Source organism: Cariama cristata, unplaced genomic scaffold (genome assembly GCF_000690535.1).
Source record: "Cariama cristata isolate BGI_N322 unplaced genomic scaffold, ASM69053v1 scaffold4094, whole genome shotgun sequence".
Taxonomy (NCBI): Eukaryota; Metazoa; Chordata; class Aves; order Cariamiformes; family Cariamidae; genus Cariama; species Cariama cristata.
In genome coordinates this window covers 36,907-63,270 of record NW_009614515.1, presented here as the reverse complement: position 1 = coordinate 63,270, position 26,364 = coordinate 36,907, and the positions used below count along the sequence as shown (strand labels likewise).

Genomic DNA, 26,364 nt, shown 5'->3' with positions numbered 1-26,364 from the left:
TGATGCCTGAAAGGAGAGGGGGAGATTGTTGTACTAGAAGGACAAACATGGGAAGCTGAGTCCTGAAAGTGTCTGATTGTAGCCTTATTTCCCTTTTGCAGAAGTGCCAGCCTCAGTATTCTGAGGAAATCCATCCTTAAATAATTATGTTCTGCCTTCTTAATTTTTCTACAAGTGCATGAATTTTCCTTGCCTGTCTCTTAACAGCTCATCTGTGCTGCTGCGTGTATTCTGTTCACTAGCAACAAAACACATGTCTACTTAAAAGCTTGTGCCAAGGTGGAAAAAAAAATGAAAGGGAGAAGCATTAATTTGAAAATGTGATTACATATATGCCTGCATGGTTTTCTGAAGCGCAGTTCTGAAAATTGTCCCTGGTTGTAGCTACATCTCTGAGAGCTTCTTTAGCTGAATTTCATGGAAAGTGTGCTAGAATGTCACTTCGTGACCAAATTAGAATCTCCTTCTCCCCTCTTCATCCACTGAGAATTTTTTGGTTTTGGCCTGGCTGTGGTGCTTCAGGTGTTCCTAACAGCAGCTCTGGCTCCAGCAGTGACCTTTGTCATTGAATCTGGTGTAGGTCAAACATGATTCTCTCTTCCTGTTTTTCTGTGGTTTGCAATGCAACCGTTGTCTGGCCAAGCAGAGTACAAGCATCTATTGAGGAAGCTGCTCTTTCAGTAAGGGCTGAAAACTTGACAAGAAGGGGCTTGGCTCAGGCAAAATAACGTGGGCGATTCTGCAAAGCAAACCTGCCAGATCACTTGGAAGACGAATTTTGCTGTCCGACTGACTATCGCAATGAAAGCATTTGCAAGGGCTTTTCAGCCTTTTAAAGATTTCACAGAGGCGCTTAAGTAATTTTAAACACTTAGAAGGTCTGTAGTGAAAGGAGGGAGCTGTGGGGGCGTACTTTGGTGGTGGTGGAACAACTTGCTTGGTTACTTTTTTCCTTTACTGTTTATAGTAAGGGAGAGGAAGTGTGATCCACAGTAAGTGACTAATACAAGTGTGAGCTTAATTTCCCCTGCCCTTGCTCTGAATTCATAATGGAGGGAAGAAAGTCTAACTTTACACTAAAGAAGGCTAATAAATTTATTCTTGAATGATGTAAAGAGTAAATGAGTTTCTTTTGTCATTAATTATCTGCTGTCCTTTTCTGGTCTAGCTAGGCAGCAATGGCAGGTGAAGACACTGTAAGAAAACGCCAGTCTGGCTGCACTGCAACCTGCAAGACCCCTGAGAATGAAGAAACGCAGAGGAGACCTGAGAGTGAGAGGTCATTTCAAAACTCAAGCAATGGTGAGGCGCTTTTGCTCGGGATTAGTTGCATCTCTGGCGTGTGATCTCCTCTAAGGTGTCCTTTCTAGCTCATGGCTCTTGCCTCTTTGCTCTTTCATTTCAGTTTTTCTGCTTGTAGAAGGGCTGCCAAGGTGGAGCTCCCTGTGTACCAGCTGCACTTCTTCAGCAGGTTTAGGTTGTCTGGAGTGCTGTGCTGCAGAACTTTCCCTCGGGAGCTGTGTACTGCAGTGCTTACAGGGATCTAGAGTAAAGAAAGTGATTAACAGGACAAACGTGTGTGATGATGAGGAGGTGCTTCAATGCTGTAAATGGTGCAAAGGCAACTTGACAACAATTTTGAGTAATCCTGATGAATACTTTTTCTGGGGACTTCGTCTTGCTTCCTTTACAATCTTTAAGTATGTGGCTTCCTCAAGATTGAACAAAACAGTCTTTAACATTCCAGGCTAAGCTGGTGTATCCGTCCTCACAGGCAGATGGAGGTGGGATGCCACAAAGAATGAGTCTCTGCTCCTCTGGGGCTCTGTTAATGTCAGACCCCTTCCCTTCTATCCAGTCTCAACCTTGTGTGCCGTAAAAAAGAAAACTAAACAGTTGGGATTTGTATTCATTTGTATTGTGGTCACGTTAAAAGTTATGTGGCTTAGTTGGCTATGTGGAAGGGTCACCGATGCCTATGTCCTGTCCCTTGAGTTGCAGGGACAGTTGTGTGGCAGTATGAGTGGCTTTTCCTGTGGACTCTGTGACTGTCTCTAATTCCTGGGTTGTGCTGTGCCATGTTCCATCCCGGTGATAAGGAGGTTAGTGATGAAATTGCAGCTAGTTTCCTTTCTCTTTGGGAGACAGAGTAAGCAAAAATCTAAACTAGTTTGTCACAGTGTGCCACATGAGTATAAGTTCCAAAACTCTGGTGCCAGTGACTCAAGGAGATAATTCTTACTGGTATGCTTCTGAATATTGTCACTATTTCATAGTAGTTCTTTTAACTGAAACAGGAGTGGGAGGAAATTTAAGACAAGTCAGATTTCTTGTGAAAAATACGTTGGAGGGAAAGCCATCTCACAAACTTAGAGAACTGGGATTTTAAGCTGTTGGTGGTACAGTGATCTTAATCGAATTGAATGGGACTGTTCCATTAATGCTGTTTTTAGAAGATTGCATGGAGTTGATGGCTACTGGAAAACAGTTATGATGAGTTTAGGAGCAGAGTTCTACCTTTTTGTCTATGTAAACACCTTAACTGTTACGCATGAATTTGAGTTCCTGCAAGCTTGTGGGTAAAGAATAAATACAGCTGTGACAATTAGCAGTTGATAGGTAGGTGTGCCTGTCTTAAAAAGCCTTTCATTTTAATACCTCTGAGATGTGGCATAATGTCACATGGCAGGTGAGATACTGTGGGTGCGTAGCAAGTAAACGTTCTGAGGTAGATCTCTTGCAAGTGTACCCAGCTATCGTGTATGTACATGTGCCTTGTGGTTTGGCTTAGAACAATGCAATGTGTTCTAATACAGTACAAACTGTGGTGAAGGGCAGTGAGGAGGAATCCTGGTTAGTTAAGACTAGGTGCCTCTTACCTTCTAGGCTGCTGCCAATTCAGCAGAAGTGTCACAAAGACTGAAGTGTTAGCAGTTTTTGCAAACTCTTTGCTCAGCACAGTGATGGTCACAGGGAGGTAGGAGGCATGAGTCTGATGCCTGACCACATTATAGGCCCAGGAGGAAGATGCATCCCTCTGGTCAGGAATTCCTCCATACAGTGGGATTAGATCAGCATCTCTGTGACACAAACGTTGAAGCTTTTCAAAGTTGAAGCGTTCACGTGTTCCAGATAGCGACCTCCTCATGTAGTCCAGTATGCTTTGTGTAACTAGGTAGGGCTTTCTGTGAAAGCACAGCTGAGGTAGAAGAATTTCTCAAAAGGAGTAGCCATAGAGTTCTTTTCTCACTTTCTTTTGTCCTAGCTATTTATTGGCTTCAGAATAGCTGTTTAAGGCGTTAGTCCTGTTGTGTACAAAGGCAGCATGAGGCTAATGATCTGCTGTCTGGCAAGATAGTTTCTATACTGTAGCATCTTAACTCTGGGTGTTGTGTAGAATTTTAGACAAGGTGCATGTTTAATGCAGTCAAGGGATTCTAGCCAGGTCAAGACAGTATCTTGTATGCAAGTAAATATTGTAGTTTCTGTGGCAATTATTTTTGTAGAAAAAGTAAATCGCTAATGTGATTTCCCACCCTTGATCCTCCCTGATTAGCAAACACAATCTGCTTTTTAACTTAAGAGTCCATGTGTCAAGGGCTAATTGACTTGTTTCCAGAAGTGTATGAACTTTCTGTAGAAAGTTCTAGGCCATTAACCCTGTCTTCATTAAAACTCAAATGCATTGGCTGATCTGAAATTGCTTAGAGGAATAATTTTAATCCAGATATTGGCTTTAGAGCTACATTAGGTCTGACTTTTCCATTTGTGTAGTTATTTTTTTTTTCTTGCCTCATCAATGCTTCTGAAAACTCATTGTTTGAGTTCTAGGACTGAATAGTTTGTACTCAGGTACCCCCAAATTTATAGCAATGTGGAAATATTTATAGCTTTGAGATTGCCAGAAGAATTCTTCTGTCCCCTGATGTGTTTTGTATCTTGTAATCATTCAGCCTGTAATTTCACTTTGACAGAGTAGCTGAACTTCAGTCTCATACATCTTTTTTCCTTGAATCGGCTCCAGTGTCATAATGAAACAACTAATTTGGTCCTGGCATAGAGTCAACAGGTGATCTAGGCAGCAATAATCCCCTGTCAAAAGTCAGCCTTCCTTACTAAGGTTAGTCTGTGTTTTGAGCTGGAGATACATAAAGAAATACAAAACTGTAATGCTTAATGGGATATTGATATCGGGCACTGCTGGTTGCAGGAAAACTTACCTGGAATAAGCATAACAGAAACTGCAGGGGCAGATCTTAAAAGGTTAGAGAGGACATGGCTGTTAAGCATGTGTTCGAGTGCCTCTCAAATGCTAAGGCAGTAAACTGATGGTTTTGGAGTCTGCCCTCACAAATCAGAAAAGGATGAGAAGTGTCTCCGGAGACTGATCTGCAAACAAGCAATGTGGCATATCTTTGTTTGGTGTGAGTAAGCCTGTTTGGTAATGCTGATCTTAGAAAGGGATTGTTTTCTTCCACTGAAGAGGTTACTATTGATCATTCTCAGTGCAAAAGGTCATGCCACAGCATGAATTGTGTGTGCCTACAGGTAGACGTAGGAGGTGGGAGCTCTGAAACTGGGAGCAATGTGGAAAGCTTTGGGGTTTGCTGTCTGACTCACAACGAACGCTTATTGCTGTATCAACAGGCTATTTCTTATGGATTAGTGAATTTGGGATTAAGCTGTTTGAGTTGAGTACATTAGATGTGTTTCTGGGAGATGGATCAAGCAGAGCTGTCTTGTGTGAGACTAGCTGGATTCTGGTAATTCTAGGCTTTCTCATGTTTTGCAACCTGTGAGTTTGGTGAATGAGCAGTTTCTTGTGAAGAGCCTGTGGACATGGTGGCATGGTGTAAAGAATGCTGGTGTTTCCTCCTGCTAGTGAAGGGGGTGTTTGGGTCCCATGTCCCTGCAGAAATGACTTTTAAACTAAATTCCTTGCCCAACTGCAGTGCAGTGACCTATGGCCTGTGCACTCTTTAAGCAGATCAGCTGAGCAATCTAGTCATAACTTGCCTCTATCTGCTGAGTGGCCAAATTACTGTAACTAAGAATAAGACTTATTAGCATCAAATTATTAAGATATATGTTGTATTGTACTTCCCTGCTTTACAGTAACTTTGCGCTAGGTTGGCTTTAACATTGCTTTCCTTCAGATAACATCTTCAGTGTTTTTAGAGAGGGAGCCTTTGAATCCGACAGTAATGAAATCCTTCTGCCTATGTTGCTTTAACCTCTTGAATGGTAGGTTGTCCAATCAAACAATAATGAAGATAATATTTTTAAACTCTTTTAGAGAAGGGCAGTATTGGGTACAGTTCGTATCTGTGACTTTCCATGAAGATCCTGAAGCTAAACAGATCACAATGTCATCAGGGAAAAATGCTTCTGAACTGTGAGAGGTGTGCTTGGTTGTTCTAAGTGTCTTTTTTGGAAGTACATGTGGCAATAAACTGCAGTTTGTGTGCTTTCCCTAGCTTTTCTGCGTAGAGGTATTTTTGTCTTGAATGCTGTGCAGGGACTTAGATAACAGTAGTCTCCCTGGGTTGTTCTAACTGCTCAATAATAAGCTTATTGCCACAATGCAGAAACAGTTTGAGTGGTGGTGGCTCGGAGTGCTGGACTGCAGGCAGCTTCTGTGGCTGGTGAAGTCACTACAGGCTGGAACTGTAACACTACACACAAGCCACAGCTTTACTGAAATGAATTATTCCCACTTGTGTCCTTGGTAGTAATTGCAGGCTGTAGTGGTTAAATAAAATGAATGCCTTTTAACACAGTTAATTTTTGAGAGCTTGCTTAGTAGAGTGCTGGTTAGCATCTTACGTAGAAGCTGGTTTTGTTGGATCCCAAGCTGCAATATGAACAGGTCACAGGAATGGGGCGCTTCTCTAGTCACCTTAAATGTCACGTGTTTGTAACATGTGCAAGAGTAGGTTGAAAAAGGGACAATGAGATCTTTGAGAAAGATGGTTTGGAAATCTTTTGTGAAGCTGAAGTTGCTCAAGTCTTCAACAACAGTAAGCTTTCTCAATCTTCAGGTGATCTTTTATTAGCCTGGTTGCCTGTGGAAACAGAGCTTACATTTAAATTGGCCTTTTTTTTTTTTATTTCTGACTTTTGAACCAGCTTGGAATTTGGGCCATGCAGAGCTGTTACATCCTACGAGGATCAGTTTCTACAAGCCCAAGATAAGTGGCCAGCTGAAGATCTTATCAATGTCTTTGCTGATGGGAAGGGAACACAACTCCCATTAACTTAAAAGTTCTCCCTGTGAACAAAGCTCTTTCAAAGCAAACCCTGCTTCAGTCTCTTGTGAAATTTGCTACTATTTCATGCTAGTCTTCAAAGAATATTTTCTTCCGTATGATTTGAAATATATTTCCCATTTTCTGAAAGCATATCCCATGTTGTTTGAAATGCAAAGATATGCTTGCTTGTATTGTGCAGCCTTGAGTCCGTTTTTGTAATGATGTTGCAATGCTGAAGTGATACAGAGGGATCCAGTCTTCATTTTCAGTGTCAAAGGAAAACGAAGATTTGGACTTCTCAGCAGTGCACAATTCCTTTTAGACTCAAAATCATGTGATGGTTCTTCTCAAATGACCTCACAAAACATAAGTAGCAGCTTGCACAACAGAAGATGAATGATTCAATAAGATGATGAGTTATGTGTTCTCTGGTATCTGCCTTGTGACGCGGCTTAAGTTTATGGGGTGATGCAACACAGCAGAATGAGTTGTTGGTTTGGAGTGGATTTTCTTCTACAGGAAACTCATTGTTCTAGAAAAGAAGCAACAAGCTTACAGGTGGTTTTACTTTGTTTTCTGAGATGCATGTACTAAAGACATGGAGATCTTGATTTCAAAGCCTTTCAAAAGATGCCGTGTTTCTACTCCAGTCTGTGCCTACACGCCAGTGTGTGGGTGAATAAAGTGATAGGAAGGACACTGCGTACAATTTAGCCATTGCAATGTCAGTAGGTCAGAGACTGGCCTCGTTTTCTGTACAACCATTAAAGCTGTACATTAGGTATCTGTAAAACTATATCCATCTTCAAGGTCTTGTAAGTCAAAAAAGGAGTTTTATTTCCAAAGCGAGCTGCTCCTGGGTAGTTACAATAACTGAGACTTCAAATCCAAGATCTGACAGGAAATATGTGGTCAAAGCAGGAGCTATTTATTTTTAGCTTGGCTTACAACGGAAATAGTGCAATCCCTGAAGTCTCATGTGTCCTCTTCTCTTTGACCATGTCAGGCAACTTCATGCAAACTTGATAGTTTTGAAGACTGGCAGCTGGATAAGAAACACTAATTCTTACCTTCCTACAGGAAAAGGTTAGTTGTGCTTGGAGCTCAAAGCTCTGTCTGGTCTGCTTGCTAGCGGGTAAGCACAAAGTTGTTCTTCGTGTAGTATTAATGGGGATAGGGAGTTCTTAATATTGTGGAGTGGCGCAATGAGGGAGTAGAGCCGGTGAGATAGTATGAAGGGGATACAGTTCTGCTGCTTGTGGAACAACTTGCCTTTTTTTTTTCTTTACATTTATGGGGGGGGGCGGGGGGAGAATCCATTTGAGACCAGCAAAATGCACAAGCTGAGTGGGACAAGGGACCCTCTAATGGTATTTTACGCTCTTCTCTCAAGCTATTTTCCAAACTAGTGCTGTTCAGCAAGTGTAACAGCATGATGAGCTTAAATGCTGAGGTAGGTTTTTTTTGATTTGGAGGCGAGATACTTAGCAACCAGGAAGTCTGTTTTTGTCAAAATGGATCTTTGCCTGCAGCCAAAAATTCAGTGTTAAGCAGTTTCCTTGTTTGGTGTTGCATTACAAGACTGCTAAGTAATAGGCTGTTGTTGCTGGTCTGTTTGTAAGTCTATAGTTTGTGTAGCAGTTCTTATAGACAAAAAAACCCATCTTCCCGCTTCATTTGGAGGCGGGGATGGGGAGAATTACTGCTGACAAGTAGGCGTAGCTTCACTGAAGATACAGTTTCTTGTTTCACTTAACTCTTCTCCAGTACTAGAAATTGAAGTCATCTCTGAAGTAGGTCTATCTAAACTTCTTACAAGCGGTTGCTCATAAGAGCACCTTCAGACCAGTGTGCATCACAGAAGCACTTGCTTTTGTTAAAAAAAAAAAACCCACACTCTGCATTTTCTGTGCATAGGCTGTGCACGTACAAGGACGACAAGACAAGGAGGCTGCATTATGAACTGTGATATTTGCTATGAATCTGTCTTCTCGTCGCACAGCAGCACAACATTGACACCTTTATTGCAACTCTCTTAGATCCTGCTTCACTGGAAATGTTACTAGAGAATCAGTTCAGTATCCTCTTTTTCTAAAAGTGGTGATGTTTTCAGTGGTGACTGAATGTGAAAGTTGTAATGCTAGCCATGTGTTGCTGTGTAAGTTACTGTTGTAGCTATAATTGCCAAAGGACATGCACAAGGCAAGGTTTGTTGCTATCTTTTCACCCTGACTAGCGTTTCAGCGGGGTGGATATTGCTGCTTTAATCTTGCTTTCCCTTCGTGTGCAAGACTCTCTTTTAAGTAACTTTATCTTCTGTGTTGTTGTTCCTACTGGAGAAGTGAAACGCCAACTGGCTTACTAGCACTCTACAACCATTGCAGATAAACCTTGTCTTAAAAATCAGACGTTACAGACTAGCTGAGATGTGTGTGTTCTGCTTGATGTAATAGAGGCATCTCAGGTGTGTATGGTCCTTTATGCAAAAGAAAGGTGATATTTGAGGCTTTACATGTGAGCCAATGGAATTAGTAATGACAAAAGTCAGATGATGTTCATGGCATGGTTAAACCTGACTGTTTAAGCAATGGAACATACTGAGGAATACAGTCAGACTGATGTCTAGCACTTCTGGGGGATGAAGTGGGAGCAGCCAGGTTTGAACACAGAATAACCTTCCAACTTGCCATTTAGCCTGTCTTCAGAGCTGGTTATTTTACAGATAGTCATGGCTTGACTGCCTTGCCTATTGGCAATGTAGAGAGCTCTAGACAACCTAATCTTATGTCTAGCTTGCTGCATGTAAGATAAAACTCTGATAAAAGATCAGCACACTTGGGTATGACCTTCTAAGGGTGGTTCTAATTGCTGTTTCAAAGCTGACTGAATATGTTCAGGGACCTTGGGAAGATTTGCAGAGTTGCTGATGGAAAATAAAGCTTTTGAAAATCCAGCGCATTATCAGCTGTTGACTGCCTTATAGTGCTGTGATCCTAAATGGCTGTTTAAAATACTTGGTCATAGCTTATGAATTTCCTGCAGCTTACTTTTTAATTTACTGAGACCTTGTTAGAAGTCAGAAGCACTAATGAAAAATCCGTGACTGAGCTGTTGTATTATGTGCTTTCTGTGTTTTCAGATGTGCAACTCGCATTGCTGAAAATGCAACTGTTAAATATTTGCTTTCCTTCCTTAGGCCGGGTTGATGTTGACCATGTGATAACAAGGAAAATGCAGCTAATAGCAGAAGCTGAGGTAAATATACTCTAACGCTTGCTTGTGGGGAAGAGCGGGATAATGGACCCTGAATGTCTTTTGGAGAGTCACGAGTCCTCGAACACAAATACCCCTCTTCAGTCATAGCTTGAGAAGGCAGTAACTTTTATACAACCTTCTTTCTCTCGTCCTCCTCTCTTCTGACTTTGCACAAGAGAGGTGGTATTATCAAATGCAGTTGTGTCTTACTTGACCCCAATAGGCTGAAGTCCAAAGATAAGAATGAACTTTGAGGTCTGTAAATAAAATGAAGCTTTCCTCACTACTAACTTTTGGCAGCGTGATTTTCAGCTACCCTGCTTGCATATTTAGTCTTTAAAATGCTCTATGTCCTACTATCCATTGAATAAAGGGTAGCGTGTAGCCTGTATCCCACAGCTTCTGCTGCCCTGGTTATGGAGATGACCTTCCCGAGCCTTGGTCCCACTCTTTTTGTCAGTGAGCAATATCCTCAAAGAAAATAGCACCAGGTATTTCTAACATCATCTGCATTTGTGTGAGCTGCCATTGTCTTAGCTTATGTTAAGGTGATTTATGCACAAATGAAATGAAGTTAGCTAACAGTGAACTGCACCCTCCTTGTTAACCATTGTTTTGTAGCATGCATGTTCTTCAGGGCAAATCACCCTGCACTCTTGCTTCATTTTATTGCGGAGAACTCCATCATAAAGATGAAGTAATCTAATTGTGCCGCCCTTATGTGATATTAGGGAGTGGATACTTAGAGAAAAATATCTTGCACCTTTGAGATGTTTTCCTGTTTAAAAGTCTTTTTTTCACGTCTGTAGGTGGTGTGGAACTTAGTTATAACTAAAGTGTATTTAAATGTCTTCTGCAAAAGATGTACTGCTTTTTGTGCTGAAACTCCTAAAATTCAGCCCATTGGAGGGATAGTCAGCTCTGAATCTTATTTCCTATGTTGTCTTCTCTGAATGATTCTTAGTGAGGACGTGATAGAGTAAGTCTCATATCTTTTCTCTGCAGACAAAACAGACACTGCAAATCACTGTATTAGCAACAGATGCTTGCATGAGAAAGCTCTGACTGTTATGCTTTTTAAGTTCCAGGGAATGCTAGTTGGTTGCAAGGAGACAACTTGATCTTGGATTTCTTTCTTCAGGAGTCTGTAGACAAAGTGATTTCTTATGCACAGAAAGAATCGAAGAAGACAAGCCACGTCAGTGGCACTTTAATTACTGACGTTTCTCCCAAAACACGGGGAGTTCAGATTTTAAACCGTGAGTTAGGCAGCTTGGAAACTTGTTTAAGGTGCCTCAAAGCTACAGTAATAGCTGTAATAGAAAGAACTTCTTCACTGTTAGAGTCGTTAGGCATTGGAACGGGCTCCCCAGGGAGGTGGTGGAGTCACCATCCTTGGAGGTGTTCAAAAAACGTTTAGATGTGGCGCTTCAAGACATGGTTTAGTGGGCATGGCGGCATCAGGGATGCGGTTGGACTTGATGATCTGTGAGGTCTCTTCCAACCATAATGATTCTATGATTCTAAGGCTAAGTAAAAACCTCCATCTACCGCAAAATTCCTGGGAATTCCTGGAGTGCCTGGCCCTTTTGTTGTGTGAACCACTGAACAAAGACTTGGATTGCAGTTTACCATTTAGGTGGTAGGTATCTGAGGTATAGACAGATGCTTGACTTCTGAAAAGTGCTGGTCACTGACAGCTCCTGCTGATTTAAATGGGATTTGTAGATGCCAGGTGTTACTTGTGCATAGGATGCCTTCATGCATCTGCAGGCCAGTCAGAAAATCTAGTCCTTTGTTCATCCTAAACCGAGTTGAGAATGGTGTGTTCTGTCACTTGGTCAGGGCTGGATGTTGTCATGTTTCAGTGACTGAAAATACTGATCTGTTAGAATGAGTAAAATGCTGCGGAACTTTTGCAACTTTGTAAGCAAGCTACAGGGTTACTTCCCTCAACTTTCTCTGACTTCTCATCAATTATTAGCCAGCTTCTGCTTTTTATGGCATAGCATTCTTTTCATACTTGCCCCCCTTTCTAGTTTTGTCATGATCTGATTCTTTTCTTGAAAACTTAATGGTGACAGTTGAGTGAATCTGCCCAGTTCTTTGTCTGATGCTTGAAGCGTGATTTAGGAAACTCTTGGTTAAGCGCTGTCCATTGAGGGAAGCTGCAACGAAGCCATCTGTGTATCTGTGCCCTGTTATAGTGAAGGTTGGTGGGAGGTGTGTTCTCTTAAGTTTAATTTCTTTGGTGACTGGGTAGAATGCGCTTGGTTTATTGAGCACTAAGTTATGCTTGCAATTGCTCAAGTAGATTGCCCTTTAAATGGCAGTAGTAATAGTTCGTGATAATATAGCACAATATGTTGTGCAGTTTTGCTGTACAGAATTACAATTACTGTAGGGTCTATGCTCTGGTTGTATTTTATTTGATCTAATGAGAACTCGTGCCCTCCTCTCTCAATCCAAACACATACATATGTTGATATCAGCCCTAGAGAGTTGTATTAGGAGAAGACAATCTCAGTAGAGTGCTAACTAAAGGGAAGAGGTAGTTTAAGGAAGTAAATTGTTAAACTCTTGCTGAGAGGAGATTAGGTTGAAAAAGGCAGACTTTAAAAAAAAAAAAAAAGACAGGGTTTTGGTAGGAATGAATAGTGCTTTGTTTGGCATGGAAATTTGAGTGCTCTAAGAGGAGCAGGAATTTCTATTTCACTTTTTTGGTAGGGAAACGTGTGTGCATGCTGTAAAAGCAGGTTGTGCCAGAGAGCACTGGTGTCTTCTGTTACAGGTTGTAGTTCCAAAGTACTCAATGGTGTGGGTTTTTTTTTTCCCTACTGTTTTTAAAGGGACAAGTCCACATCTCTTGCAGAGACGATCTTTTTCTCTGCCTCTCAGAAAAGCAATATCTAAGAGTAGCCAGCTCCTAAGCGCTTCTGTTTCGTTAAGCACTGGCGAAGCTTGTTTATTCTATACGGGCAGCTGCCAAATAGGGGAAAAATATTTTTATTAAGTTAAATATTAATGTGCTCCTTCTCCTACTGCAGCTTCTGTTTCAAGAGGTCTCTCTGGATCTGACCACTACAAAACAGGAGGAATGTAGGGTTCTGATGCATCTTGATTTCAGAGTCTTCTGGTTTTATGTGCTCTCACTTCAGATTGTCTTGAATTTCATGCCAGAGAGTTAAACTTACTTACTTGGCTGTTGTTGCATTAGACGGTAGCATTTTGTAAGAACACATCATCTATTAATACATTTTGTTAGCCTGTGGGTTTTTCTTCTAGAGAGGGCTTTTTAGCTTAGTTTTTTGGGTGACCTACTGTATAAAATCAATCCAAATGAAAATACAGGATATATCATGGATGACAAGTGTCCATCAGTGGAAATAGACTTAAAACACAGCTGTGGAAAGAGGCCTGTGTAAGATGCAAACATATCCCTGCTGCAGCTTAGAGCTAACAGACCCTGTTTCAGTTATCTGGCTCTTTCTTCTTTTCTTAGACCTTGCGCCTGTTCCTTCTTAGCAAAAACAATGCTGCTCCAGCTTTCTTTAGCATAACTGTTAGGCACTGAAACATAAATACCTACTAACAAATGAGCTCAAGTGTCACAAATGCCTTTTTGAGGAAGCATCATTTTCATGCACAACTTCTAGGCTTTTTCCTTCCCTTCTTGAAAATTATTTTCGTTACTTTTCAGCCTTAAAGACTAAGTAGCAGTCGAGAATTCTGAAGGTGATCAGGGAAACATATGTGTTTCTTAAGCAGCTGATCAGTAGAAGGACTAGATGAAATAATACACAGTTATCATGCAGGAAGACTTGGACCTTGAATCTGGAGGTAAACGTGAAAAATCTCTGGCAAACGGATGGTCAGACAAATGTTGCTAGTAGACACTTGCATAAAAAAAAAAAACGAAAACGCAGTATGCAATTAGATTTGAAGTTGTTTCTTGAACCTTGCCTGTCTCCTGTGCTGAAGATGATGGCTATCTGGCAGAGCGTTCTCAAAAGGCTTATGGTTCAGGAACTCAGGGGCTAGCTTTCAGCCATGCTTCATCACTAGGCTCAAGTATTGGGCGTCCAAGGACTTGACGTTAAGGAACTGAATTCTCAGAAGTCTTATAAATCAGTCTTCTGAAGTTCCAGAGATCTTTAGGATCTTTAGATTCCCAAAGTTCTCACTGAAATACTGTGAACACATGTTGACTTCTTTCCTTGAGGGAGTTCATTTTGCCTGCTTTTTTCTAGTCATATGAATGACATGCTACTGTGCGAATCTCAGGATTCTCTCTGCATATAGAGTAAGAATTTTTACCACAACAAAAAGCTATCCAGAATTCAATGTAGCACTTTCTGCAGAAATAAGTAACTTTGAACATTTTTATCATGAAGTTTCTTCTAAATGCATCTAGTTTAAAAAAAAAACAAACTCTGCCTGGGGTTTGGGAGATCAGGTCTCTGAAAGTTTCTGTTATAAGACTGAATACCAGATCCAGCTATATTGGAGGCAGGAAAATACAGGAATGAATTACACATACTAGTCTTCAGGCAAGACAAAAGGGATATGAAAACATCTTGGCATTTTACAATCTGCCTTTTGAAGATGAGTTATAGCCCGTGTCTGGATAACTTATTATTGGGAAGCTTAAGTAATGTTTTCCTTTCTAGAAAAACTCTTTATCAGGTGAAGCAAGCAGTCTTTGACTAGAGTGGCCTATGGTTTATACACAGCTGATTACCTCCTTTTTTTTTTTTTTCCCCCTTCACTGTATCAGTGCGTTTTTCCAAAAAGATGGTAGAGAGAGGGATGCTCATCTATGGTTTTTCATGCACCCTTAGAAGTCAAGGTCTTTAGTAAACCAGATGCTTCAGGAGTAGTTGCCTTTGTCTATTAAAATGAGAGAAGAAAAGTACGAATAGGCTAAAAATGGTGCAACTTTGTCACAACTGGTTATAATAGAAAAGATAACCTGTACAAACCTGTCTGAAGAAAAAGGAGTGTAGGAGATTCAACTGGGATATTTGATCCCATGAATTCTTGAACTTCAGTCTTGCTGTCTGCCAGTTTTGTGTCTCTCGCTGCTCAGTCTTAATGCTTAGCAATGTTAACCTGTTCGTTGCTTTAGTGAAAATTTTCTGTACATTCTGTAATTTCAGTGGTACAAGAAAGTTTTCATCCAAACGGTGGCAGTGGAAGGGTAAATTTGGTCCTTCTTTCTGGAGTCACGTCATTGAGATCGCTCCTGCATTAATGCATGAGAACGTCAATGGTGATTGCTAAGCCACAAGCAAGAAAAGGTCCATTTTCCCCCCTCGATAACACTAGATGGGCTAAAAAGTAAATGTTCTTGTGCTTGTTTTGTATGCTAAAGATGTAACTCTGGTTAAAATTGAGAAGTGTTTTTGGAGGCTCATGTATTAAGTTTAGCTCAACCTTCTTGGCACCATAAAATAGGTGAAATACCTGCCACTCCAAACATACATGAAGGTCAGTATGTTTACTTTGCTCCTCTGTGTTGCATCTGATAGAGAAGATAAACATTATTCAAAGTCGTCTGGCTTGAGGTGTGTGAATGGGCCAGGCTAAGCCCCTGATCTTGTCCAAGTTGGCTCCAGCTGTTGACAGATGGTACAGGAATGTTTTCTTGATGCCTTGGTCTGTACTGCCCTGGAATAAAAAGGAATATAAATATTTTATGAATTTTTTTCCAGAGTTAAACGATTTTCTGCTCTGTTTTTATTCTGTCAGCAATTGAAGCCAGCTTTCATGAAGGAAGTGGACAGTCACTTCACAGAGTTTGTGAACAGTTTGGTGGCAAAATCAGCACTCCTGGATTCCTCATCTTCAGCCTCCCTCTTCCCAGTTTCCTCCTCAGAGAAGGAACTCCACAAAGCCAAGTAAGTCAGTTTTAAGCTGTTCCTGTAATAAGGTTATGTTTCCTGGAAGCCTTATTTCCTTTCTTGTCTCAAATGTTCTCCTCTTTGTTTGCAGGTCCTTGAGGGCCCCTCCAGAACATGGGAAGATCTTTACTGCCAGGAGGTCTCTCTTGGAGTGAGTAACTTAACTTCACGTTTTCCATTAAATTGACTGAAAATACCCTTAATGGCAAACTAACTAGCCTTTGTTTTGAGGTACTCTCCCCACCACCACCCGTGGTCTTAGGCTTAAACCCATGTAGACTAATCTGTTTAAGCTGCTCTGTTTCTTTCTAAAACATTTCTACTATAGCTTGCAAGCTTCCCCGAGTATAAACTTTAATTACAGTCCCCTTGATACCACTGGGATAGTGGCTAATTATCCTTTGTCTGAGGATAAACTGAGGAAGTGCCTGTCTGGACTGGCACCCAAACTGTATGTTAACTTCAGTCTCTTGAATTGGGATGGCAGTAATGTCATCTTACCTTACTGTGAAACAATTTGAAAGCTGACATACTGGAGGTGTGATGTGGTCCGTGCCTGATAGCGTTTGAATCTCTCCCTTAGTGAGCTGTTTGAAGTGAGTCACATCAGGACGATCTACCACATGTTCATCGCTCTTCTCATTGTCTTCATCCTCAGCACGCTTTTAGTAGACTTCATTGATGAAGGAAGGTAAGAATGCCATGGAAAGACAGGGACCAGGGCTGGGAAATGCTTGCTTCCAAGGCACCAGAAATACATGAAACTGCAGAATGGTGCAGAAGGAAGGGGGAGTCCTTCCTTGGGATGTTGTTGGAAGGGAAGGGTTCACTTGACGTACTTAAAATGTATACTGGAATTCCTATTATGGGGATACGTCCATTTCAAATCAGATAGCTAGATATTAGGAAAATCCCACAGATCGGTATATTCCATGAGAGCACAGTTCGGCCTAATGTGCTTAGTTCATCACAAGGCTGGCAGAAGGGAGGGGTCGTCAGTGAGTGTGGACTACTTTAGTTGAATATCTTTAATGAAATGGTAGCTTTCAGCTGCTTGCACTTGCATGAAGGAGGACTGTGTTTAGAAGAACTTTAAATACTTCAGCAGTCCTTCCTCTGTTTAAAAATGACGGTTCTGGAACACTGTACTTGTGCTTAAATAAAAATAGAACTTTTTGTTTTTCCTGGGGAAGAATCTCAAGGATATTGGCAGAGCCTCTGTTAAGATTGTACTTTGTGGGTAGCCAGTTGTGAACGAGATGCTGAAAGACTGCTTTCCTCACACTTGCTTGTTGCTTTAAATAGTATCTTTTTGGCACACAAGCTGTGTTCCACGTACACAAGTAGGATTATATGTTTATCTTGCTGATTATCTTGTCTTCAGTGTACAAAACTACAGCTGTGTCTTGATTATAATCATTGTCCCTCTTGTCTAGGTATAAGAACAGGCTAGTGCACTATTGAATATTATTTAGCTGATCCTACTTTAATAGTGTATGGACATTGGGGGAGAATAGGTGCTTACCTCTAAGATCAACTAATAGGGCTGGATTCTCTGATTACTTTAAAAAATAATTAAAAGAAAATCATTGCTGTGTTCTCCAGGTAAATCTGATAATTTGGGTCCAGTTTGCAACTGAGCCTCCACATGAGAACAAACAATTTGTGTTGGTGTACTCTGTACTACCTTCTCCTCTGACCTTAGTATAGAAGAGCTGCTTATGTGTAGGACTAAGCTCTGGTCACTTTGATAGCCAGTAAGGTTGAACATCCTTTTGTTTATGTCCTTATGTTTTCACCTTGATTAATGAACTAAAGTACCTGGTGCACACCAGTTGGTCAGTCCAAACATGTCCATCTAATGACCCTGAGCCTTTTGGGTGACTTCTAAACTGAATCCATGTGGAACACCTACAAATTTCACAAAGCAGAATTAAACTAGGTTTGAGTGCTAGATGTTAAAATACCTCATGCCTATAGAGGTGGGGAAAAAGCCTCTTTAGGTGTTAAACTCCTGGGAAGAACGGATTCTTAATGTCATAATGATGATGTCCTGGGAGTGTTCCCCAAAAGCTCTTTTGGACCCTGGTTTTTTTTGGATCGTTTAGTCACGTGCTTGTTCTTAGCAGGGATGAGCTTGAGCGTACTCTTAAAGTATGTGCTGTTCTTAAAGATGTGCTTAAGCCCTGTGAGATTTGAAGGTAAGCTGTGCCTGACAGCATTGATGGCATGAGTCCTTCATCTCTTATTCTCTGAGCTTCTGGGTGGTCACTTAAATCTGCCACAGACAGCCGTCTGTTTCTGAGCTGAAAATTGCCACAATCACTTCTATCTAGACTGTCAAACAACTATGATCTGGAAGCTTTGCATTTTGTAGCCACTTAGTGGAGCGGAAGTATTTCTAATGAAACAATGGACACTGAATATTGTCTCTTTCCTTGTGCCTTCTAGGCTGGTCCTAGGATTTGACCTCTTGGTCTTTGTTTTTGGAAAGTTCCCAGTCGTCTTCTGTACTTGGCTGTGCATGTTCTGTACCACAGTTATTGTTCCATACAACCTTTTTGTCTGGTGGGCCCAAGGCTACTGCAGTTCCTCCCATCGTGTAACCCGCTCTCTCTTCTATGGGATGCTGTTCATGCTCTTCCAAACAGCTGGGCTTGGATTTGGACCAACCTATATTGCTGTATCATATGCCCTGCCTCCGGCTTCCCGTTTTATTGTGATACTGGAACAGGTAGGTCCCTTGTTTTCAAAATGGAAAGGGTCCTTTTTCCTAAGGAGCCAGGTGTTGCTTTTATTCATTAAATTAAACCAGGGTTGTGGACGGAGTGTCTTTCACAGGCAGCAAGTCTAATGAGGAAAAGTAGACAGTAAATTTAATTTTGACCTGGAAACCACTTTTTTTTTACCCTGTATTTAAGATTTTTGCTGTGGGTTTTTCCTGAATGTACTTCAAGGCTGAAATTCTATTTCTTTCTAGTTGTCTTGTGGATGCTAAATCCTTGGAACCAATTTTAGGAACGTGTTGTACCATAGTTCACAAGGAAGCTGTAACGTTCCTCTTTAAAATAAAAAAAAACCTGCAAGTACGTAGTCAACAAGTGGTTCCTGTTTCCCTTTCTGTTCCCAAGAAGCAACTGTCTTTGTCGTGTAGTCAGAACTTTATTGAAAGTGGAATTTTCTTTTTCAAAGGAAAGGAGGGAAGAGTGCAAGAGTGTGGAGGACTGATCCACATCCAGTTAAAACAAGAATGGTCAGAGATCAGAGTTGTAGCCTTGAAGAATTAACTTTGCACTAGCCCTCCTTTTGGTCCTTCAGTGTTAAAACAAACAAAAAACCCTGTTTGGCATCTGTGGACTATTTACGTGGGGCACTGCCTTATTCCAAGGTAGTGGTAATTGCTGCAGAACACATCTAACTTCAGGGACTCAGTTTCAAGACTCTGAAACATACTGGCCTTTTGAAATGCATAGGAGGTTTTTTCCTTCCGTTTTGAGTTACTGTTAATTGGTTAGTGACTTGCTGGTGTTATTCAGAGTCCTTTTGTATGCTGTGGTCCTGTGAGTGTGAATGAGATGTGTTTTGACTTTCCTGAGCCATGATTGTTACTGCATGTTTCACCTTGCTGTGTTTTAAATTCATGTCAGTTAAGCAGGCTCGTGAGCAGAGGAAGCAGGCCTTTCCTTGTAAAAGGGGTAAATTGGAGGGAAACCAGGATGTTGGAGGTGTTGCTTTAAAATGCTTGAGCTGGTCTCTATTGGGAAGCTGTGAAAGTGGGAGTATTAAACCAATATTCTCTTGGTCTTACAGGTTCGTCTTGTTATGAAGGCTTATTCATTCATCCGGGAGAATGTACCCAGAGTCCTCTCGTCTGTAAAGGACAAGTCCAGTGAGTAACTTGCCTTTTTTTTTTTTTTTGACAGCAGTGCATAACCGGCTCTTGTTTTCTCTCTGTTGCTTTGAGCTGCCCTCATGAACTGGAGAGGTATGATTTGAATAGGTGACTTTGGATGGGGAGGTCACAAGGCTCTAAGCTGGCCTTCTGCATTATAACTTCAGCCTGAACCTTTTCATTTGGTATTAGGCAATGAGCTAGACTATTGTTCAGGTCTAAGTCATCTCTATCTTAAGTCTTTCTTCAACAGGACTCCTTATTTCTGCTCTTATGAGCTGATGGGGTTTAGAGGCTGCCTGCACAGCTCCAGTTCAGTGCTCTAGTTGAAATGACAGCAATTGTAGAAGCACAGAAGCTCTTTCAGAAAGGCATGCCAGAGCTGAACATGAACCCAAATGTTGATATAGGCCTTACAGCTTCATCGTCCTTAGGAGGAAAGGAAATGTGATATCAAGGTGTCAGCACTGCACTACCTGTTAATCAGCCTCACTTGTTAACTGTGCTTCATGGTGGGGCAATTCCATCTGATAGGTCTAGTTTGTTTTATTCTCTGCAAATCCCATACCTTTAGTTCCAGATTGGGGTTCTTGGAAGTGATAAAGGTGCCATGTTGTGAAAGGCTTCTGAGAAAACTGAACTGTCAGTAAGCAAAGATTGCAGAGTGTTCTTTTTTTTTATTTCCCGTTCTTCCAGGCACAGTACCTATTCCCAGAATTTCTCAATACCTGTACTTCCTCTTTGCTCCCACCCTCATCTACAGAGACAACTATCCCAGGTAATGTGAGCAACACCAATAGAACATTAAAGTAGTCTTAAAAACTGAAGCCAACGTTAAGCATCCCTGGATGTGATCTGTTCAATTTATGAGTTAGAGCTTTCATAAAGATGTGGTTAAGTCAGTAACCTGGCAAGGACAAGACTTGGTCATGAAAACTCACTCCAACATTAATAATATTTTGGCTTTACAGTTGTGGTTTTATTTCTTTGGGAAGTGCACTTGAAGTGAAACAAATTAGGAACTTGCTACTTGAGTATCTAGCAATACACAGTTTCTGCAGTAGGCTTGTGTGTTTTATGTGGCACTAATAAGCAGCCCTGTCTCTTGAGTTTGAGGAGGTGGGCTGAAGCCTTTGAAACTGGGGACTCCCAAACTTTTGTGTACTTTGCTGGGTTGCACTTTGACAGTCTCAAGTCAGCAATCCTTTAGGCGACTATCAGGCAGATCGCCACCACCTATGTAATTGCATAATGCTACCTGCCAGGTACTTTTCCATTTATGGAATTCCTGTAGTTGTCCTTCTGTAGTTGAAAGTGAGGAACCAGCAATCTAGGCAGGCATCTCTTGGGTGTCAGGAGATTAAGAACTCTGGAAATCAAAAAAACAGTTTTTTTCAGAGTATAGGTCAGTATAATCAATAATTGAAGGGAGATTTTTGCTACTTTGAGGTACTATTTAGATAGTATGATACCATGTGTTCTCTTTCCTAGGAATCCCACGATAAGATGGGGCTATGTAGCTACCAAGTTTGCACAGGTGAGTAGTGCAGCTTTCTGAAGAATGCACTCTTAGAGATCATTTAAACTGTGTTGCTGAAGAGTTCTCCCTTTGGCATTAAATCACTGTTTACTTGGTGTGGGCTTACCAGAAAAGAATACTTTTGAGTGATTAAAATGAAACAGCGATCTGCTGCACTAATGGTTGTGTCCAAAAAAAAAATAATCCTTGCTTAAAAAAGCCTTTAGACTCCATTCCATACAAATAAAAGCTGCATGTGTGTGTGGGGAGCGCAATATCCATGCTCTGGCCCTCTTTCTTTACATTGATGCTGTATTGTAATGCACTGGCACAGCTACTTGTCCACCGATACTCAAACCAATTTTGGAATAGTGAGGCCCGGAGTCCAAATTTTCAGTCCTTATTTGAGCTTAAGGTTGACCTGATCTTTGCATTTCTGGACATGAGCTTCAATAGCTTTTTGTGGATATGTTTCCAAGTAATAGGTTTGTGTGAATGAAACTTTTATTGTCACACAATGCATTCATTGTTTAAAAAGCAAAACAGTTAAAAAATGAAATAAAATAGCATGAGAAGGCTGTTAGCTGCTTGCTGTTTGACAATGGAGGGTGAAACACCTGGCTTACAGCAGTCAGAGTAGTTAGAGCAGTGACTTGCATTTTGACCTCAACTTCCAGAACATGGCTTCATGAGCCAGAGAAGGCCTGAGGTGATTTGGCCTCTAAACATCTCCTTTTGGGATAAAAGAAAAGTAGGCTTTAATATTAGATTTAACTACAGTAAGTATTTTTCCATTATTTCTGCCCTTGTCTTGGACCTAGATCACAGGGTACTTTCCCCACTTACTTTGGCATTGGCACAAATCTTTTGTGTCATAACTTCTGAGTTGATAGGACTTGGAGAAACTTACAGTTGCTGTAGTAGAAAAGACTTTGCTCCTGGCTGTCAACATGCTACAGAGATGACTGTGGCTTACTTTCTGCCTGGACCCTTAGGGAAGTTTATTGGCAGCAATGTAAAATAAATAGTTTTGACTTGTGCTGGCAGCTGCTGTTCCTCTCCTAGAGCTGTCAGGTGGTGATATGTTAAATGTGCATTTCTCTTTTGGGAGTCAGACTTTTTGTTGTTATTCTAGGTGCTTGGTTCGCTTTTCTATGCCTACTACATCTTTGTGAGACTCTGCATTCCTCAGTTTCGCAACAGTAGTCAGGAAACCTTCAATCTTCGAGGGCTGGTCCTCTGCATCTTCAACTCCATTCTGCCAGGTAAGACCCAGATTCCTGAGTGACTATTGCCTTTATGGAAGAGATGGAAGGGAGGTGAAATGCTTCATATAAGATGCATTCATGACCGGCAAAGATCAGCAAAGGAGGTCTTGCGGGCAGACTTTAGCATTATGGTGTTAAACTTTACAATCAGCAGCACAAAATAAAAGCTTGAGTTTGAATTTAACTGTCTTCAAAGTCAAGTTCTAGGCTCTGTGGCAGCCTTGCTATTGCCCTCTGGGATAAGCATGACCTGGTGGATGAAAGCGTGACCTGAGAAACTGAAATCCTTTTACTTTTCCTTTTTTATAGGTAGCACAAAGCTCATCTGTGTCAGTGCCTATAAGAACAATCTTAACTGTGTTGTATGCTCTTGCTTATAGCTGAGAGAAAATACTGCAAAACCGATCCGAATGTCCCTTGTTTCTAGGTGTACTGATTCTCTTCCTGGTTTTCTTTGCATTCCTTCACTGTTGGCTCAACGCATTTGCTGAGATGCTGCGCTTTGCAGATAGGATGTTCTACAAGGTAAGAAGCAGGAATTACAGTTTATAAAGCTTTTAAAATCCATTTTCCTAATGAAAGAGGAGGAAACTGAAGATCGTTTTACCAACCAAAGCATCCACAGGGTTTTGCGTGTTTTATACTGTTAGGGCTTAAGTTTGTTGCTGTGCCGTAGAGCAGATCTGATTTCTGCTTGGCAGTCTGAATTGTTTTTGAGGTAATATACCCTGTGCACAAATAGAACCAGCCACCAGGCCTACCCAATAGCTCTGCTAGCACTCCTTTTGTTCTTTCATCTCAGCCACTGCAGTTTGGGATAAAACCAAACTTTGATATACAAAGTAGAATGTTGAAAGTGTAATGGAAAAAATTGTTTCATGGTGCAACTTGTTATGTTAGCTTGTTATTATTCTGATCAATTTTTTTCAACTTGAAAAAAATTGTTTCATGGTGCAACTTGTTATATTAGCTTGTTGTTATTCTGATCAATATTTTTCAACTTGCTATCCCAGAAAAGACCTGTAAAATGTTCTGTGCTTTATTACACTTACAGTCTTTCAACTGTGCTTTCAGGACTGGTGGAATTCGACTTCCTATGCAAACTACTACCGAACCTGGAACGTGGTAGTACATGACTGGCTCTATTACTATGCCTACAGAGACTTCCTTTGGGTGAGTAACAAGCAGATGTATTCTTTTGTTTTGTTAATTAAACATTTAACTACTGGGCAAGACAGTACATTTGTCAAGATGCAGCATCGCTGTCCATTGAGAAGCACAAAAATGTCTTGCCTCAGCTGTCGTGGGTAGCCACTGTGCTTTTTAGAGATCCATTGCTCATTTCCAAGTCCTTAATGTGTGCAAAACTTGGGTCTGAGACATGGGAATGTAAGGATTGGGTCAACAGTCTGAAGTCATGTCGCACTATTTTGATGAGCTATGGTAGATATTTCATGAGTGGGCTCAACTTGAGTACTTATGCAGGAGTCCAGAAATACACCTGAAGAAAAACATCTAAAAGCCAAGGTGCCCGGTAAAGCACTTAGCGTTTCTCATGTGCCTCTTGGCTGGAGGAGGCCCTTCTTAGCTCGGGTTAAAAAAAAAAAAAACAACAACAAAACCCCACACCAGCAATGTCAGAACAACCAAACTAAAACCACAGCAGGGTAGCCTATAATGCTTGGTATTCTTCTTCTTTTCCAGTTTTTTGGCAAGAAGTTCAAAGCAGCAGCTATGCTCTCTGTCTTCACAATATCAGCTGCTGTGCACGAATATGTTCTGATTATCTGCTTCGGCTACTTCTATCCAGTTCTCTTTTGCCTGTTTATGTGCTTTGGAAGTAAGTTCCAAGGAGAGAGTATGTGAGTGGGTTGTGGGGTTTGTGGCTTTTTATTTTATTTTTTCTAAACAAGCATGCTTTGCCCTTCTAATAATGAGGCCAGTTATTATTTAGGCACTAACACACGGAACTGTTGCCTGTCTAAGAGTTGCAGTTGTAAGTTCAAACTTTGTGAATGGATTTTTGCAGCTAAGTAGCTTAGTAAAGATAGAAAAAAAAAATATATATACATGCCTGCACTGGGTTTGCAAGCTTGGGACTTAGACAAGTGAGGTATTGATGGAGAGGGAGAGAGCTATATATGATATACTGCTGTTTATGTGACGCTGTACATATTTTAATAGCACCGCTTCATCTTTGCCAAGCCTTAGTTGAATTGCTGTATGTCAGCTGGTTGGAAGCCTTCCTCTTTAAAGTCGTAATGTAAGACGAGTATTACTTTTGAGGAAGAGAGCCCACTTAGAAATTCGAGCTCTTGCGTTTCATTTTGGGGTTTCAGTTCAAGTGAGTTAGAGGGCTCTAAGAAACTCTAGGCCACCTCTGCCAGTGTGTTTTGGTCACCAGCATAACACAAACAGTATTGATCCCCAGAGGCATACAGCTGGGCCAGCTTGACGGCAAAAGTAAATGTCAGAATCAACTCATAGTATTTGCTCTACTGCCAACCATAATCAGATTTTCTTGTGCTATACTGACCTTGTGGAGTAGCCTTTTTGCTCCAGAGCAAAGTGAAGAGAGACAAAGATCCAGTGAAATCAGTTGATCTTTGATTCTTTAATCATGAGTTTGTTTCTCAACAATGCTTCTTATTTCACCTCTTTCCAGTGGTCTTCAACTTCATCCTTAATGACCGTCGGAAAGGGCCTATCTGGAACGTGATCATGTGGACCTCTCTCTTCCTGGGCCAAGGTGTCATCATTTGCCTTTATAGCCAGGAGTGGTACGCCCGGCAGTACTGCCCTATGGAAAATGTGAGCGACTGACCTTTCCCGCAGGATAACTGACCATGCCAGTGGCTTATTCTTTCTTGCTGTGGGGACAGGGCAGAAGCTAAGTGGCACAAGCCTTTCTGGCAGTGCGCTCTATCAGTTCCTTAGGAGTTATTTAGTCCAGAAGTTGCTTAACAAAAGTGCTTTCATTAGTGCTCTTCCTATACTGATAGTATTTCACTACTTGAAACGAAGGGCATTTTTCCCACGTTTCTGAGGACATAAGCCACTGTTTGAGAGTACGTTTGGCCATTCAGGCTGTGTGAATGGCACTGGAGCACTTAGCCAGTGAGGTCAGGAGAAACGTTTCTAGGAGGCCCACAAAAACTGAGCCTGTTGTGCCTCTCCCAGGCTAGAGTAGGTGGCGGTGAGAATTGGTTGCCTATAAATGGTCAGTTTGGGGTTTTGTTGGTGTTGCTTTCTCTGACTTGTAACTCACTTTCTTGGTACCAGATTCTGTTCTACACAAAACTTCTTGCTGTCCTAGTTGATTTCAGTTTTAACCAAGGGTATCCTCAGGCAGACTCTTATTTTTAAGTTTGGTTTTCCTCAGTTAAGAGTGAACCATTGTAAATGAGGGGCTTATCGATACAATACGCTACTAGACACAGCTTTTACCTGATGTATCAGAACTGGGAGTAATGTGGGTGGCAGGCAAACAACTCGTTGTGGCTGTAGCTACCCTTCCACACACTGTTCAGTGAAGATAAGCATAGGGTTGCAGGGTGTAGAAATCTGGTTTGACCTCTCCTGTTAGGGAAATTTGACCTCAGCAGACCACACTGGAGCTGGTGCTGACGACCTGTAACTAACTTGCTGCCTCTCTGTGTTTTGCAGCCCACCTTCCTGGATGACTTAAAACCACGTTCATGGTCATGTCACATGAAGATGTAAAAATGGTATGTTCCGGCCATGTCATCACAGAAAATCAGAGTTGTCCTCCAAGTGTTTGGATCAATGACCTAACTCACTACGGACTTTTTCTAAGGGAAGTTGTGCCTCCTGATTATTGGGGAGAAACTGTAATTTTTTTTTTAAACATGACTGAGGCAAACCAGTTGACCTGGATTGCAACAGGCTTCATAGGCAGCATCTACTATGTGCTGTCCCAGTTTGAGCCATTTCCATGCCAGTAAAACATTGAGCTGAAGGTGGAATCTACTGGAATCCTACTCATCCAGGGGTCCCCCCCAAGTTGCTGCTCTTCTGGACCATAGATAGTCTAGTCAGATTTGCTAGTAGCTCATTGCTGGCCTCCGTCCACCTTTCTTAGCCGTCCCTTTGCAATTTTTTGTCTCCCTTTTGGTAATGGGTTGTCTACAAAACTTCTGTTTGTGATCCTATCTGCTGCTATGACAGGGACAAGCGGCAGAGCAACAGGGTATTTGCCTCTTGCTCTGAAGATAGCCAAAGTATTTCTGGATGACTTTGAATGGCATTCGGTGTA

The 26,364-nt window shown here is 41.3% G+C and overlaps 1 protein-coding gene across 1 annotated transcript; it reads left to right on the top strand.

Annotated features, from left to right (window-relative positions):
• The first annotated feature begins 1,174 nt into the window (after positions 1–1,174).
• SOAT1 (sterol O-acyltransferase 1) lies at positions 1,175–26,127 on the top strand. The gene is made up of 15 exons (XM_009699442.1): positions 1,175–1,302; positions 9,448–9,506; positions 15,258–15,406; positions 15,501–15,560; positions 15,993–16,100; positions 17,861–18,143; positions 19,220–19,298; positions 19,998–20,079; positions 20,793–20,838; positions 21,956–22,085; positions 22,516–22,613; positions 23,163–23,261; positions 23,793–23,928; positions 24,754–24,899; positions 25,755–26,127. The coding sequence occupies exons 1-15, from the start codon at positions 1,179–1,181 to the stop codon at positions 25,809–25,811; spliced, it is 1,656 nt and encodes a 551-aa protein (XP_009697744.1). The 5' UTR covers positions 1,175–1,178; the 3' UTR covers positions 25,812–26,127.
• The last annotated feature ends 237 nt before the right edge of the window (positions 26,128–26,364 follow it).